General features: G+C 31.8%; 1 protein-coding gene and 1 pseudogene across 1 annotated transcript; one reads left to right on the top strand and one right to left on the bottom strand.

Annotated features, from left to right (window-relative positions):
- The first annotated feature begins 3,463 nt into the window (after positions 1 to 3,463).
- LOC124828915 (transcription factor TCP19 pseudogene) lies at positions 3,464 to 4,905 on the top strand (annotated as a pseudogene).
- Positions 4,906 to 14,858: 9,953 nt separating this feature from the next.
- NRS/ER (nucleotide-rhamnose synthase/epimerase-reductase) lies at positions 14,859 to 16,111 on the bottom strand. The gene is made up of 2 exons (XM_047302309.2): positions 15,533 to 16,111; positions 14,859 to 15,443 (listed from the first exon to the last, which is right to left on the bottom strand). Exons 1-2 carry the CDS (start codon positions 15,983 to 15,985, stop codon positions 14,994 to 14,996), a joined length of 903 nt encoding a protein of 300 aa, XP_047158265.1. The 5' UTR covers positions 15,986 to 16,111; the 3' UTR covers positions 14,859 to 14,993.
- Positions 16,112 to 18,881: the final 2,770 nt, after the last annotated feature.

Below are 18,881 nucleotides of genomic sequence, written 5' to 3'. Positions count from 1 at the left end.
AAAATATATAATAAAAAAACTGATGTGAAAAATAATAAAAAATTAAAAGATAGTGGAACAGTGGAAAATAAACTAATAGATAGGAGAAGTGGTTATCATTTTATTATTATAATTCAATTTTAACTAAATTTAATACAAACTTGTAATTAATAATTGAGTAGACAAATTATAAAGTGAATTTAAATATTAAGTAAATATCAAGAAAAGAAATTTGTACTTATAATTTTTTTTATGTAAGAAATTAAAATCACTTTAATAACATGAACATTTACGTTAACCTATTATCATTTTCAAGAAATACGTAATATTTTTATCTATGAAATTTTATATTTTCTTCAAATTTTACCAATTATAACTTATATGCGATGAAAAATAATATACGAATTTCCTTTTTAAAAAAAAAGTAATATAAAATTTAAAAGTTAATAATTCTTTTTATTCCTTCTCAAAAAAAAGTAATATAAGAATTAAAAGTCAATAATTCTTTTTATTCGTCTTGGTTTCAAAATATGAAATGAAATATCTCTAATTTTATAATAATAAAATGTAAAAATAGTGAAATGTTGTTTCTATCCGTTTCATTTCCAAATATATATCTCATCTGATTAGGACTATATTTTAATTCACTTTATTTCAGTTTCTCTCCAATCTAAAGCTCAAACATATATTTTTAAAGAACTGGTAAAAGTCTATATGATGATTTTGGTATCATTTGGTGAAATCACTTATAATAGGATACGTGTCTGGATTCTTTTATTTTTTAGGTTATGTTACGGTGGAAAATTTTCTTAAACTAGTTTCAAAATCTTTGATAAAGGACACATAGCATGATTATGAGTATAAGAGACCCTACATGACTTCTGAAATGGTTATCCAACAGTGTAAAACAACCTTTTTTTTCAATAGAAAATAGTGCGATAAGGGAAGTTTTGAATCCAATATTATACAAGATTTTGGATCCGACATTTACGCCTTGTATTTATATACAAATTCTACTATTGATAAAAAAAAAGTATAATAGAATATATTAGCATGAGTATAGTCTTCATCATGTTAACAAACAACTATCCTGTTTTGATAATTTGACAACATCAAAATGTTGAGAGGCCAAAACCATCCATTTTAAATGTTAATAACTAAAATGAAATTTTACTTAAATAAAGGATTAAAAATATATTTTAGTTGAAAAAATTACAAAGTGAAATTTTATGTCATTATTTAGTTAATTATAATATTACTGACATAAACATTGTTAATGACAAGTATAAAACGTAAGAAAATAAACTAAAATTCATAAATGAAAAAAAAATTGAATAACTAAAAAGATTACTTAAATTTAAAAAAGTAAAAACACATTTCACCATTTAATATTTAATAAGTAAAACTTTATACAAAAAGTTAAAAATAATTTAATATAAACAAAAGTTTTACAGTGTTTTCCTTTTAAGTCCTGGTGTTTTGCATTGAATTTTCTAGTTTTCTGATGGTGTGTGTGATGCAGCATAAATTAATGGTGTATAGCAATGAAAAGAGTTAATTAAGGCAGAAAGGTCAACTTTAGGAGGCCCTCTCAAATCATCTCTGTTGTCTGATTGGTCTAAAAGGAGACCACCTCTTCTTGGTGTGGTCCAGGAATAAGGTGGATGAGAATTGGTAGATCAGATGGACCAGGTCGTAACACGTGTCAGCCCATGGTTCCTTCACAGGTTTGATGAAATTACAATAGATAAGTTTTCCACTTGGAGATTTATACCTGGACCCCACCCAGCCCCTACAAAATTCCTTATTAATACTCCTACAGCTTATTGTCCTATGCAACTAACTACCCTTTCAAAATAATGATAAATACAATATAATGGATTCTTATCAAATTTACATCTACACGTAACAACAACTCCCAATTATCACACAATTTCATCACCAACAATATTATCTTTTCATTTCAGATTTTCTAATATTCTTGTACAACCATCTCAACCCATATAAAGGGTACAAAATAAATAATTAAGGTTTAATTTATTTTAGGTATCAAAAGTAAATATATATATATATATATATATATATATATATATATATATATATATATATAATGTAGTTTTCTTTTATAAAATAAAAAATTTAATTAACTTTTTTAAGTATGTAATAAATTTAGGTGTTTTTAATATGACTGTTTTTATTTGATTTTTTCATACATTGTGTAACAATATACCATATATATGGCATTGTTCATCATAAAAAAAAATGTGATATTTTGAGTTAATTAAAATGATATTATATTTAATATAAAATGATAAGTAACTTAAATTATCACCAAATGATTATTTCAGTTGATGAAATATTTATTATTTTTGATAAAAAAAAATCATTAATATATTATTTTATATTAATTACAGAAACATTGTATTTCTTATCACATAAAAATAATGGATAAAATATAATCAGATCATCGTCTTAGGATTGAACTGAAAAATATAACAATTTTTAGCAATCAAGGAATAAAAATTAATAAATATTGAATTTAAAATATCCAAAATTATTATACACTTAAAATTTAATTAAATTTAAATAATAGTAAGTGAAATTAATCTCCAAAAATTACTTTACAAGTATGGTACAAAAATCACACAATTTAAATCATAAAGTTTATTATGAATACTTGCAATTACAATTTAAGTTAATCAATTTGGCATACTGTGATTCTGTTTTATTGGATTGATTGCTTTCTACAAAACATATGTGATCTTTTAAATAAATTATTATACTGTTTTTTTATTTAATAACAATATAAAAGACTATTTGCATGATAACTGTATATACTATTTATACATACGGCAATATTTGATGTTAGTTTGGAAAAATATATAACATGTTCTCCTATATTATAAAATATATGAGATGAGATTTCTTTTTATGAAAAAACATCTTTTTATCTCTTATTTATAAAATAAAAACAATACATTGTAAATAAAAATATAAAGTAGACAGTTTACTTTTTAAAAACTAAAAGTAAATGTCAATATATTTCTGTTAATCAAAAATATATTTTGTTGAATTATTATAACATTATTAAAGAGATAACAAAATATTATAAACTCAGAGTTAATTGATTCATATATATGATAGAATAAAAGTATTATAGAGAGTAAAAAATGATAAACCACAGTCAGATTTAGTATTTTGTGAGCTAATGATATATTATAATATAAGTTGTATTTAAATAACAGTCTGATTTAGTATTTGGTGAGCTAATGATATATTATAATATAAGTTGTATTGAAATAACAGTGTTTTTTTTTATCAAAAGTAGATATAAATTTTTAATTTATATTTTTTGAAGTTATAAAACCTTAAGTAAATTATGTAAAATTAGATTTAATTAAAAAGTTTATCCAAGGATATTAAGAATAATGTCTTTAACATTGGAGAGATGTTAGTGTTTGAAGTAGAAATATCTTTACACTTTTTATCCGTGTATTTAATTAATGATTATTTATATGACATTCCATTTGTTGTAGTGCATTTTGGTGTTTTAGCCACCACACCTAAAACATCCCTCTCTGCTCCTTCCTTGAATTTCACTGAAGCCTACCCAACAAAAAAAAAATTAATCTTTTGTATCCCCAGTCTTCCAAATCTCTCTGGATTAATCTTCCAATTCAAAATCAGTGAAATGGCGTCCAATCAGGAGGAGCAGGACATGGATCAAGACCAAGATGGAGGAACAACGGACCTCAGCACCAGCGATGTCGACGCAGACAAAGCCTTATCCCAAAGCACCAACCTCAATGGATTTCAACAACACTTCCAAGACAAAGCCATAGCCTTCCAAGCCTTGCCGCTCAAAAACGAGCCAACGGATTCCGACCCTGACCCGGACCCCAACGCGCCCAATCCTCCTCCACCGCTGCCGACGATGCAGCTTCAGCTCAAATCGCCCAGGCGCTCCTCCACCAAGGACCGCCACACCAAAGTCGAAGGCCGAGGCCGCAGGATCCGAATACCCGCCACCTGCGCCGCCCGGATCTTCCAACTGACCCGAGAGCTGGGCCACAAATCCGACGGCGAAACCGTCCGGTGGCTCCTCGAGCACTCCGAGCAGGCCATCATAGAAGCCACCGGCACAGGCACGGTGCCAGCCATCGCGGTCTCTGTCGGCGGCGCGCTCAAAATCCCAACGACCTCGAGCGCCAACCAAAACAGGGGCGAAGAAGGCGCGTCTAACAAGAAACGGAAACGCCCTTCTAACAGCGAGTTCGTGGACATAAACGATACCGTTTCGCAGACGTCCGGTCTGGCCCCGGTTCAAGTACCCCAAGGACTGGTCCCGGTCTGGGCCGTTAGTAACCCCAGCATGGTTGTCCCCGCCAACACGTTCTGGATGATCCCGCAGGCCGCGACCACCAGGAACCCCTTGGGCGGAGTTACGGGCCCCTCCAGCCACCAGCCTCAGATATGGGCCTTATCTCCCTCCGTGTTGAACGTGGCGGCCAGGCCCATAACGCCTGTCGTGACAACAACGAATATTCCAGAAGCTTGGTCCGTCATGACGGCCTGCTGTAACGGTTCAAACTCAGCAGCGGTGAGTACGAGCACTGTGGGAGCTAGGTCGTCTACCAATTCCAGCATGGCCCCTAGCGTTCCTTCCAGCGCCACCAAGACTCAGACGCTGAGGGATTTTTCCCTCCAAATTTACGACAAGCAAGAGTTGCAGTTCTTGGGCCGCTCTGGCCCAAACGCCAACCCATGAGAAACACGTTAATCCAGCATTAGGAACCTTTTTTTTTTTTTCTTTTGTTTAGAGTTTCTCTTGAATAAATGTGAGCATGTGCAAATAATGGAGAGTGACTACTGTTGGTGGTGTTTTCGCAGTTTTAACTGGTAGTGATGATTGCCATGTTTGTTTTCCGTATGATTGCATTATATATGGTTTTGGCTGGAGTGCGGAAGAATATTTATGGAAGTTCTGGGAAGGGGATGGAAGAGATGGGAGTGGGAGAGAAAGAAGGTGAGTGGAAAGTGTGACACGTGTGAGAAGGGGGGACTGAGGGAGTGAGGAGGGTGGCCCACCTACTAATGGAGATGTCAGGCTAGGAGGATTGATGATGGTCTCCCCTTCCCTAATAAATGCAAATGCTTTTCACATTCTACAGTACTCTCCGTAACCTATTATTAGGAGGATCAAATTACACAAACACCCATCTAATCTCTCAAAATGCATTTTAGTGTCATAATGAAATTTAATTTTAAATTTTAAATAGAATATAAAGAATTAAAGTATTGATTTTGAAAAGTTGAAGGGTTGTGGGGGCAAATAAAGGGTTTTTTAACAGTGGGTGGGGCCTACGCGTAGCCTAAAATTCAAAGCCGCCAGCTGCGCCTGCACTATGTGCATACTCATCAGAGTTATTGTCTCACCCAACAACACCGTCCCCTCCCATTCGCTAACACATCTTGTCCACGCCCCGCCATCTGTCACTGTGTCGTGTGCAACCATAACACAGTATTTTTCCAATGTGTGGTCTCTTGGATCAATCACAAACCACGCACGCGCTTCTCTCTCCAACTTCAACTTCTAATTCTTTTACTTTTTCATCATCATCCACAATTCCATCTACGCTATGCTAAGTTCCTTTATACTATGCTTTTATTTATTACCAAAATCTTTTATGCAGTGTATATGCATGGATAGGTACATATTGATAAAATATTTTAAACCGATTTTTTAAATTTGAAGGAGACTCGTAGCATACTATCATAATTTAAATATAAAAAGTTTATAGAAAAATTTATAAATATAGATCAAATATAGAGTTACTAAGATTTCTATGATGCATTTGTTATAACATTGTTTCCGTAAGATTTTATGGAACTGAGAGACGAATCTTTGTTGACGTGTCTTCCTTCTTTTTGAACGTTGGAATCGTTTGAACTGATTGTCTTTCTTCTTAAGTTAGGCGTGTGATTTATGGTTATCACTATTGAGTATTTGAGAGTAGTGTAGAATGAATAATGCATAAGTGGAACTGAGTTGATACAAGCACAATAAAATATAAACAGAATAAGATATAAACAGATCACCTGAAAATCTAGTTGGTTGTTTAAAACTTGCTTTATCAATATCTTTAATTAGATATTCTTTGATTATTTTATCATCAGCTGGATTGTTGGCCCAACAATAGCTTAAGCGCTGGTCCAATTGCGGCCCAATCTTTGACCTGAGTGGATAGGCCGAACGGTACTGATTGTTAACCGTTCGGCCTCCACTGGGTACGATACATTATGTCCCACAAGTCTGAGTTAAGTGTTCGGCTTTAGCCGTGGTTAACTATAGGACTTATGAGTTTGAGGGAGGTTTTTTTCCTGTAGTGAGGAGTTTGCTTTCCATGTAAACATGAACCGAGAGGGATTTACCTCTCGGCCTTCAACATGGACCGAGAGGGATTTACCTCTCGACCTTCAACATGAACCGAGAGGGATTTACCTCTCGGCCTTCAACATGAGCCGAGGGGAATTTACCTCTCGGCCTTCAACATGAACCGAGATGGATTTACCTCTCGGCCTTCAACATGAACTGAGAGGGATTTACCTCTCAGTCTTTGACTTTGACCACGGAGTTCCTCCTAAGGAGGGGGCTTTACCGTTCGGCTTTGAGAGGGCTTTACTTCCCTGCTTTGTCTTCAACGAGAGGGATTTACCTCTTGGTCTTTGACTTTGACCTAGGATCTCTTCCTAGGGAACGAGCTTTACCGTTCGTCTTTGCACTAGGAGTTCGTGGAGAACTTTCTAATGGGAGGACTTTACCTCTCTGCCGAGAGGGATTTACCGCTCGGTCTTTTAGCTAGGAGTGCTTCCTAGTGAACAGGCTTTACCATTCGGCTTTGAAAGGGATTTACCACAATAATTTCATAAATAAAATCAAGGTTTTTTCCACAATATAAAATAAGTGGTCTAAAAGCCACATTAACATATCCAGACAATTGATTTTCAAGCACATTAATTTTACGCAATCAGTTTGAATTGTGATTTCCCTTTCATAAACACAAAAAAGAGCCCCACACTTTTCTTCTTAAGCTCTTGACATGAAATAAGCAAGATTTGCAAACGTTAATCTAAACAAAATTCACGTCCACAGTTTTCCTTTAAATTAAACAAGATCTCAGACTCAAATCTTATCTCTCGTTACCATTGTTCTGAATATTTTCAATTGCCAGGGCGCAGACACAATTCTTTCCAAGAAACAAATATTGTACAAGACCTACTAATATTTTCAATTGTCAGGGCGCAGGCACATTGACCCTTTTATTGTGACGTGCAACATCAAAATCTGCCAAGTTAAACAATAACCAGTGAATTCTACTTTTTTAGCAAATTTCAAAATGCAAACCTCCTTAATGGTGGTGAAGTAAACAAACAGTTTATGCAGTATGAAAATCTTATGATAAACTAATCCTTTTTTACAGTGATTGTTTTAAAAATAATTTCTACAAGAATTTCTGATTACACCGAGAATGGATAGAAAATAAACTTCAAGAAATTCTGATTACACCCAAATTAGGAACCCTAATCGCGAGTTCATCGCGAATAAAAAACGTCCAACCCTCTCGCGAAAATCATCCAACCAAGATTCGCCATCAGCACATCAAACTCTTCGAACCTGCAAGCAAACCCTTCATCGCCAGTCTTCATGACGCCATCAACATCTGCATCTTCTTCAACGCAGAGCAAAGCACCCCTACCCTCTGTCAAATTTTTTTTAAAAATTTAAATTTTACACGTCATTTAACCTTACACTGCCACGCAATGACATAAAGTAGACACGTCATTATGTTTTGTCCAGGGTGACAGCTCCACCGTTAAAAATTTGACGCCGTGACCAAAAAGGATTTAATTGGATACTTTTTTCACAACTTGGGACCACATTGAACTTTTTAAAAAAGGTAGGACGAACTTGAACATTTCCCTTATAAAGAGACAAAAAGAGGTATTAAGCCTAAAATCTAAAAGTCTATTAAATATGGCTTTTGAGTTTCCTTTTCTACAAATTAAAAACCATATCATTTTGAGCATTATATAGTTAAACAACAACGTAAACGGACTTAACTCTAGTAAGAAAAAAAATCATAAAAAAATACATTTTGTTCAGAAAACTGTTACCAATAGAATAACAGTGAAATAAGAACGTTATTATTAGATGAAGGTCAGAAAAATAAATATTTTTGACACATTGATTTAATCAACAATATTCTGAACTGTTGTCCGACACTCATCTCCGAGATGCTTTGAGCATTTGATAAAAAAAATCACATACACAACTTTTTATTTTGTCTACAGTTTTCTAACGTTTAATAAAAAAAATACTATTTTTATTAATTCATCTAAAATATTTTATATTTAAATTTAAAATATAATTTTTATTTATATTGAATAAATATAAAAAAAATCCAGTAAAAGAAATGTCCAATAATGATTGTAGTTAAAGATAGAGCAAGGTGAATGTCTAGATGAAAATATAATATTTATAAGGATCAAAGTATCGCGTGTCAATGCTTGATTGAGCCACACATGATAACGTAATTTAAAAAGAAAATATATTTACACAGATTAAAATGAAAAGCAGCATTTCCGTAATATTTTCGAAACATTTTACGTTACACCTCAGTCACTCGTACACGAGACAGTGGTAAATATAATTTCGAAAAATCTACTACAAATATAATTAAGTATATTAAATTTGAAATCTATATTCATTTAATTGGATAAAATAAAACTGATACAATTTTTTTTTACAAGTGGTTCAAATTTAATGTAAAAGAAGTCCTTTTTAAAATGGGCATATAATTTGAATTTTTCAATAATGCTACATTAGTATTTAACTAATTGAATTGAATAGAATTTTGAATTAAGAAAAATATTTGAAGTAAGAACCTATGTTAGAATTGATAAATGTTTTAAAATAATAAAATCGAGTATTTTAATATCAAAATAATTCAATAATATAAATAAAATTTCATAAACACGTATCATCTTTTAAATCACTCATCATCTCTAATACTCATTCTTGAGTTATCTTCTTCTTTTCTCTAAAATTTCTAACTCTTGAGACATATGTTCGACAATTAGGAAGTGCCTAGTAGATCACGAGAGTGAGTTCTCCATCCTCTACCAATCAGTCTTCCATATAAAGTAGGTCAATTTGTATTCATTTTCTTTATTTTTCAGTTTAAGACACATGCAAAGGGGATTTCTTGCATGTGTCATTCAACCTCTTTCGTTAGTTCCTTATCGATCAGTGATCCTAATAGCATATCATGATCATGATTTCGTTGTTTGTAGGCACAATTAATGTTCTTGGATTTGTGAAAGTTGTTTGGGATTCATTAGGATAGTTTGGTCTTCTAATAGGTAAGGGAAGCTAATATTTTCTTTAATTTCATATTAAGAAGTATGTAATCATGTTTGGTAGAGGGTGAGATACATATTTGGTTGAATATGTTACAATTTTATGAAGTTTGTATTTTGATGAGTGAATGTTTGGTTATTGGTGAATATTGTGGTGTATGCTATGAAATGATGCTTGCTTGAACATGTGATTTCCTGTTTTAGAGTTATATGAAGTATACATTTGTTATGGAGTTGAAAGTAGTAAAAAAGGAGTGTTGTTGGGTTGGTTTTCAGTCTAAATTTGAGTTTTGGTAGTTGAATTTTTATAAAAATGATTTTGGAACTAAAATTGTGTTGGTGAGCTATTTTTATATCATTTTAATCTTGTCTAAAACTTCAAATAACCAGAAATTTAATGTCAATTGGGAAAGTGGAAAATAGGCAGAGTTATAAGCTAGTTTTAATTTAAAAGGAGAGTTTTATAGGTGATATTTTGAGATAGGGGTTGAATGGGAAAACCTGAAGTTTAAGGTCTAGTTTTAGGCTTTTTAAAACTTGTTTGAACTCTTAGTACAAAAAAATAAGGTTAGTAAGGTGTCAAATCTAATATGTTAGCTTTTGGAGTGTTGGTATGAATTGGTGCAACTAAATCCTAGCTAAAGATCCAAATAGTATCCACTTTTGAGTATAAACATGTTTGTGAATCAATTCTAAGATCAATGATACTAATTTTGGTCATTTGGACCAGCCTTAGGTGCAACCAAACATGAAAAATCATGTCAAATGTCAAAACTGATAGGGATAATTGATTATCTTACTTGATAATCAATTATCTCAATCAAAATGTTTTTTCGAAACTTTCTGGAATAATCGATTATCAAATGTGATAATCGATTATTTCAGTCAAAAGATCGTCTTTGTATGGATTTTCTCTAAAATAATTGATTATCAAGTGTAATAATCTATTATCCTTAGAAATAACTTAAAAATTTAAAATTTGTTGGGCACTTTGTTTCTAAGTTTTTATGTTTTCCTTGCTTTATATTCTTTATTTGGGTAAGTAGTTTATAAATTTGTTATACTTAATTGATTTAAATAAATGAATATTCATGAGTTGTGAATATGTTTATGTGTATGTGTATGATTGATGAATATGATGGTTATGATGATTTTGTTTTGATTATGTGGATGGTTGATGGACGTAATTCCATGACGCTCATGGAGAGATTCCATGGTGATGCCCTGTAGTGTAGATGTTGATGTATGAAGCTCATTCTTAAAGGTTATCATAATGCTCTAATAATTGTTTCATCTCTGATAGTGAAGGAGATTACGTGGTGAGGAATAACAAGATGTCCTAGTGTATGATCTAATGTTCTTTGTCCATAGGTGGTTGACAGACTAACTTTGTGTGATAGTTCGAGAGGTCAGCTATTCTGCCACCACAAGTGCTTGACCCGTGATAGCTTGACATCAATACTTGTATCTGGATTTGTCAAGTCTATAATATGTATATATGCTTAGGTTCTTATTTGATTTTAAAGTGAAATGTGTTGTATATTTGTTTTCGTATAGTTGTTTTCTCTTTTACAATAATCACTTTAATGACGAGAGTTTAGGAAATATTAAAGGTAAGAAATGTTAAAAAACAATGAAGGTGAAAAAAGAAATCTTATCAATGTAAAGATTTTATTATATATATCTTTTTTTGTTAAGGGTAAGAATTTTTTTTGTTAAATTTTGAACCATAAAACCAATTTATTAAAATAGATTTAAAATAACTTTGAGCAATATAGTTATAGATTAATATTAATTAATTGATTTTCTTTTCTATAACCTACTAAGACAGTACAGATATAACGTCTTTAGATGTCAAACATATAACCAAATTTATTGTACTAATATGTTTTAAATTTAGAGAGTTAGCAGTCACTTGCCATATAAGTGTAAATGTAAAACAGTCCAGAAAAAAAAAACGGTAAATACTTCTAAAAATTAGTTAAGTTTATATAAGTAAAACAATTGCATACTAATAAAAGGATAAACGAAAAGTTCTTTTAATACACAAACTAGACTTAACAGAAAAAGTGGACCACTTATTTAATTAGGCATATTTCTTATAACATTATCTTGCAAAATGAGGCAATTATTTATTATGGTCAATCACTATGGAAGATTATGAGAGAAAGAGGCTAACATTATAAACAGAGGTAACTTGTCACACTCAAACTGTATCAACATTTTTAAGTCAATATCAATTTTATATGTGATTTTTTCTGATACGGGATAACAGAAATAAGATAATATTATTAAAGTATTGTGTCAAAGCCTTTTCTTTTTATCTGTATGAATTGACCACATGTAAAAAGCTTATACAGCTCATGTACCATGCTCAATCAACTGACAAAAATCTTTTGACACAATAGATCATATTATTTGGTGTATAAAGTAAAATTATCCCTTAAAAAGAATAAGATAAAATAAATAATATGATTTTTAATCTTTTGAATGTAAAAGAGTATTTATTTTGGGTATATTTTTCATAAACACTTTTTGAAAAAATATTTTAAAAAAAAACTAAGATTAGCTTAACAATAAACTAATTTGTAGAAGTTCTCCAGTCTTTAAATTCTTATTTTCAATATATACATAACTTAATTTTAACTTATAAAAAATCCTGTTTAATTTTTTATTTTTATTTTTTCTCATAAATATTTCTGGAAAAATTTATCTAAACAAATATCTTATAAATATATAGAGAGAAATTTATCTTAACAAATTTGTTTATGTAACAAAAATCGACAACTGTTACAATAGATACCTACCTATCTAAACTAGTCTTTGAGAATGAAAACTAGTGGAGAGTATTGAAGCATAACGTGTCAATCTCTTAGCCTTGGACAACCAATGAGTTTCTTGAACTATATAGGTCTTTAATGAGCTTTAATATCGCAACAGTCATTTAAAGGAGTTTTAATCATCATGATGCATATGGTAATACAAGAGCAAGATTCATCAAATACATTAGAAATATGATTCATTTCATTAAGGTTTAGAACAAATTGTTTGTATTAGAAGATAATATTGAGAATTTAAGTATTTGTTTAAGTTTTATATTGAGTATAAATAAATTTTTTTATTACATTATAAAAATAAATATTTATAAATTTATTTTTTTAATGTGTTAAATTAAAGATATTAATATATTATGTAATTGAACATATGTCTCATTCGTTTTTAAATTATTTTGAAAGATTTCTAAATAATATTATACTCAATAATTTATCTTCCTAACTTATTTACACAAATACATATTTGTATTAAAGTTTAGAAAAGTACATTTTGATATAAGAGCATATATGTTACTTTAAGATTTTTCTTTTTGTTAAAAGTGATATTAATAATTTAAATGGTTGGATTCATGTTTTATTAATATAAAATATCTATAATTTAAATCGAAACATTTCATGAAAGATGTTAGAAGGTATAAAAACATAAAACTATTATCAAATGTATTTAGGAAGGGAAAGACTCTTTTTATGGTAAATTTATTAGTTATTTATAAATTAACTGAAACACTTACTCTTTAGGTTACTATTTTTAAATGTAACTTTGGATAACTGACTATAATGACTAAAAATAATTGATAACATAATACTATTTAACTACAATGTAATTATAATTTTATAAAGTATAACCTCTTCTAAACATGATACCATTTTTTATAACAAAATTAACAAGTTATATTTATTTCATTATTAACTACATTGAATATCGTTTTATTTACTTGGCCTATATTTATAAAAATAAAAGCAAATACAGAAGTAATTATTGGATGTATTTGGTTTTTGTGGATCAAATCCTTTCATTTTTGTGTCGAATAGATGGAGGCAATCACAGTGATGCATAGAGAATATATCTGGTGGATATCCAAATTCTAAAGTCAAGGCACCGATAGTTTTGTATCTTATTTATTTATTCGAGGCAGTCATCACAATCATATGTTATATTTTGTGTTAATTATCATGTTGTGTGAGGGACGCATGGTCCATAATTTAATACTATAAAGACAAATTGGGTGACATGTGACAAATTTAATGGGCTCAGTTGACGAGTTGTTTTAGTTCTCCTAACCATAACATTGGGCTTCTCTCATAAATTAATCTACTTAATTGGTGTACACGTGACAGTTATTCTCTATCCTACTTGATTGATCACATTGTTGGAATTTCAATATTTTCTATATGCAATGCATGTTTTGACATTTTAATAGAAACAACATACACAGTTTCAAATATAAATACAAGTTAGCAATTAACATCACAACAAAAAGAAGAAAGCTCTGCACTACAAACTTTAAACTAGACAACATATCCTTTTTTATTAGGAGAAACTCAGATTTCTTTAAGATGTAACCTTTAATGTTACTTGATTTTAACATTCAGGTCTAAAAACAATGTAAGAGAATCCTGATTTAATACTATAATATTGATACTACACCTTACATAAATCGATATCCTAAATTAAGCTTCTAACATGATTAGTTATTTTTGAAGTATTTGCTAAATTTTTTCCTCAAATGAAATAACTAATATATTAAAAGTTTTAATTTAATAATCTAAAATACATATTTTTACTTATTTTAATTTAGGTCTACTGAAAACTTATTTATATTAAATTTTATTTAAGTATAATTTTGTTAATATTATCTTTTAATTCTTTACTTTTTAAAACTATAATAATTAATATAACTTTCATTACATATTATACATGTCAACCTAAGGGAAACACTTGACATAAATCATTGCCTAATATTGTAGATGATGTAACAGTTTAATATTATAACTGAAAAAGAAGTAATAAAAGAAACTTAAACTAAAGTTTTAAATTTGTTAGATATCCCATTTAAAAAGAATATTAAATCAATTATATATTGATATAGAAAAAAGATTGATCTGCACACGAGAATGCAAAATGTAAAAAGTTGAGACATCGTCATGGATTAAGGCATGTATCATTGGCATTCAACAAGTGTTTATTTGTATTGAACTCACAAGTGATAACCAAACCCAGACACACTCCAGCTCTCTTTTTGCATCCAAGGGAAGGGATAACCGAGTTTGCCAGAAAAATATTTGACGTCATATAACAAATAATTATCAAATATCGATAATATTTTAATTTTTTTTTCTTATTATTATACTAGTGAAAAATTAAAATAGTAAATAAATCCTTTTTTTTTTCTCCATCAAGCAAGTAATCTGTTTGGGTAATTGTTTTGTTTCCCTTCCTTTCATTTTTGTCTACAGAACCATTTAAAAAGTTATGGAGGCAATTCTTAGTGGGTTTTAATGTATGTTCCTTTCTCATTTTATCTCTACATACCAAGTCTTTCCCCACAAACCATATTCACTTGGCACGCAATGTGTAATATAACCATCATAAAGCACAAGGTAAGAAAAAAGGAACCCTAAAAATCATTGGAAAGTACCTTGAAAACTACTTATTCAATCAGCAGAAGGTAAAAATTCAAAATACAACATAAAATAAAAATACAGGCACACTTAAATCAATGAGGAGAATAATAATGATAAAAGAGGGAACCTTTACACTTAAGCTTTAACCTTCTGGTTGGGCTGGAAGACATACTTGACGAGGGAGTCCTTGATAGACAGCAATTCTGGAAATTCAGTCTTCAATTTGGTGGCATCAAGCTCATTGTTGCTCCTGGGGGCAACGATCACCTTCGCCTGTTCCTCAAGAGTGAAGTTCTTCCAGGTGAAGTTTGGGTCAACATACTCTCTGTACATCTCTAGAATTTCATTGTGACTAACCACTCCAGGGTTTGTGAAGTTCCAGATCCCAGTCAGATTCCTCTTCGCCATCTCAATCGAAATGGGAAGAAGTTCATCCAATATAGTCATGGAATTCGGAATATCAACAACTTTCTCGTATCGAGTGATCTTCGTGATGAAGTTGCGCGGATTCGATAAATCAGACGAGATAGGCATCCTCACTCGCAAGGTACACACATTATCGTAGTTCTTAAGCAGATCCTCCACCTGTCACAACAAGGTGTGCCAATCGATAATACGAACCAGATCTAAAATATAATGTAAATTAAGTTGTGTTGAATTTGTTAGACTCGTACCATGGCCTTGGTCTTAGAGTAGAAGGAACCGGTGAAATTGGGAGTGTCGTTCTCTTTGAAGCCGATTCCGGATCCGAGAGGATGACCGGAATCGTACTCGAAGATGCAACCGGTGGCGTAGTTGAGGAGGAGAAGGCCGTGTTGGCGGCAGACGTCGGCGAGAGTGAGGGTTCCGACGACGTTGGTTCGGATGGTTTCGACCTTGTGGGACTCGCACCAGTCCACGTTGGGCCGGCCCGTGACACCGGCGGCGTTGAATACGTGGGTGGGCTTGACCTCAGCTATGTCCTTTTCGAGGGAGGCCCGGTCCTCGAGACGGCCCGAGGCGTACTGGAAGGGGATGGCTTGGGCCTGGCAGAGGGTACCGAGGAGACCACCAATCCAGCCCGTACGGCCGTAGATAAGGAACTTGATGGGGTGGTCCGCTGAGGCGCCGTTGGCTGGGAAGCCCATGTCTGAGTGTGAAAGAGCAAGAGAGAGAGGGAAGAGTAAAAGAATAAGGTAGATCTCTGCGTCTCTTCTCTTCTTTTCTCCTCTTTCCAACTCCCTTGGCTTCTCTTTCACTGTCCTTTATGTTGCCACGCATCTACACAACACAGTACTCTATTTTATTTCCAAAATTATAAATAATCACGTTATCTAATAAATATAAATGAAGGAGAATTTTTACATTCTAATTATAAATCATTTCAAAAATAATAATATTTTGACATTTAAAATATTTTTATACTTTATTTTACATTATTTTTTATTTTATTTTTCCTTAATTAATACGAATTTTCTTTTAACTATTTTATCCTTATGTCAATGTTATCATATTACTTTTTCTTTATTGATAAGCGTATATATACTTACTTTCTCCATCCGTTTGACTCCATCTTTTTTATTTAAAATATATCTAAATCAAATATAAAGAATATTTCTAGCTTGGTGTTGTTCAATTTAAACCAAAATAAACAAACCATACTACATCATAATTTGAATCAATATTTCTTATTTTTAATTTAATTTTATTCTTTTATGATGGGTTCATTATTTATTTTATCTCTTAAATTTAAATATGATAACGAAAACATTTTACTTAAGACTAATAAACATATTAACTAATAAACCAATAGATATGTAAGACTAAATATTACGATTAGTAAAGTTAAAATCATATTTTTATAAGGTTTTAGTATGCTAAAATTAATGATAATGATGAATTATGTAAGAGAAGACATAACAATAAGACAAACTTAAGAAGTTGGTCACGATAAAAAGTTAACAACTTCGATGGCGGCAGAAGAAAGGAATAAAAAAATACTTGTGAATATATATAAAGGGATTTGTTAACGCGCGTACGTCTGTTTTTCAGTTGGTACATTTTAGCAATGTATACTGGGTTTTAGTAGACAAAAATACTTTTATATATCATGATTCTAAGTTTTAAGGTTAAGGGTATTTTAATAATTTTTATTCTCAAAACTAAAAAAAAAAGAAACCCCAAATTATTGTTCACCTCTGTCATTCCTCTCAACCCTTTCTTTTCATTTCTCACACTCCAACCTTTCCTCTGTCATCCCTAATGTAACCCTAATTGAAAAAATCAGAAACAATTATCGTTAAACAATTTGCCTTTGTAAAGAATTGAGTCATTGACATATTCATCTTCAGGTTCATTCAAGATCTCTTCAATTTCACCATCTTCACTAATTTCTCTATTTTCATCATCTGCATATGTTAGAATCATCATCTCTAAAAAAACCATCCAAACCAATTACCAATTCCTTTGGATGTTGAATCATCATCTCTAAAAAAATCATCTAAACCCAAAATCGTGTGATACTTAAGAGACGAAAAACATATTTGTAGGGACAATTTTTATCTTAAACAATTTTTTAGTGTGTTTTTTTGGATTTATTTTTTTATTTAATTTTTAAAATACTTGTAGTATGAAATTTATATTTATTATTAGATGTTGTATGTTTAAATAATTGTAATTGTATTAAGATTTATTAGAATGATAATTAAACATTAAGTGAATCTTAATTTCCATTTGACATTTTGTATAAATGATTGAACTTTTAATCGTTTCTATTAAATCTTAAATTGTCTGATCGAAACAGTTTGGAAAAATTATTTTTCATAATTTGTTATAACATGTACATTGAAGTTTGTGCATAAATTTGACAAGGTTTTGATTGAGATCATTTTGTCTTGTTCTCTGAATGCATACTTGATTGTGGTAATAAGTGATCACTTTTATTTTGTGTATTTTAAAGATCAATCACTAGTGCAGCAAAGGAAACGATAGTGGTTATTTTTGACAATATACTTCGGTTTTCGAACCGAGATATATACCAGCGAGGTAAAAAGTTGGGGGACTTTTGGCCTCGGTTCAAACTGAGGTAATAACATGGGCTTATGGCAGTAGTTCAGGCTAGAACCGATGTCAAAGCCTTTTGTTTTTTTTAAATCACGTGCACTCTAAACTGCCAACCCAAGCCAAAAATACATTGTTGGGCTACTGACCCAAAAGGTTCACTCCAAGTCTGCCAAAACGGAGTTGTCAACGTTGACCACCTTGACACCTATGGCCACCACCATCAGTGCCTCCCTCGCCACCACTCGCGCAACCAAAGAACAACCCAAAATCAAATAACGAACGGGAAACCCCAAATTAAGAGGCGAAACCCATATCCCAGCCATCAATCTTAACCAAAATTACAAGATTAAAACACCATAACAGGAAAGACCCCAAATTCAATTTGAATGAAACCCTACATCTCAAATCGTAGAAGAAATCAGATCATCATAATAGAAACCCCCAAAATTGAAGAACAACCTAAACCCTAAATCGCAGAATCAGCACCACCAAAATCACAGTGACGTTTTTGACGCTATCGTCACCAGATACTCAGCCCTTCACCCTCGTCGTCGTCGCCGGAGGTCACTTGCGACACGTCGTCGTCGTCTTCTATCGCCACCGCGACGCCGTTGGCAACTAGGCTCGGTTAGAACCGAACCCGCGTTTTCTTTAAAAGAGGAAAGCTTTCACAATCCCACCACCACGAGAATGCCCGCTGAGACGTCGGAAAAGAAAATCCTCCCTGCGATGCCGGAAAAGAAAATCCTCCCTACGACGCTTGAACTAGAATGAAAGAAAAGGAGGGAAAATGGGAAGAAGATAGTGGCGCTACCTCCTCTTGCATCGCGAGCCAGAAAAAGAAAGAGAAAAGGAGAAGGTCTACCAACGCAACGAAAGGACCTTTAAAGTCCACACCAACCGCCATCGAAGGCGAGAACACGCTTGAGTCACGCTTCCGCAGTGCCACCATTCTCACCACCGTGAGGTCATTGTCTCTCT

This window comes from Vigna umbellata, chromosome 1 (genome assembly GCF_029865625.1).
Source record: "Vigna umbellata cultivar VRB3 chromosome 1, Vumbellata_1.0, whole genome shotgun sequence".
In the NCBI taxonomy this organism is placed as follows: Eukaryota; Viridiplantae; Streptophyta; class Magnoliopsida; order Fabales; family Fabaceae; genus Vigna; species Vigna umbellata.
This window is presented reverse-complemented; position numbering and strand designations above follow the sequence as displayed.

Coding starts and splice junctions, on each gene's coding strand:
- NRS/ER (XM_047302309.2), bottom strand. CDS start 15,985: ATGGGCTTCCCAGCCAACGGCGCCTCAGCGGACCACCCCATCAAGTTC. Junction 15,444..15,532: donor ACTCTAAGACCAAGGCCATG/GTACGAGTCTAA, acceptor TTGTTGTGACAG/GTGGAGGATCTGCTTAAGAA.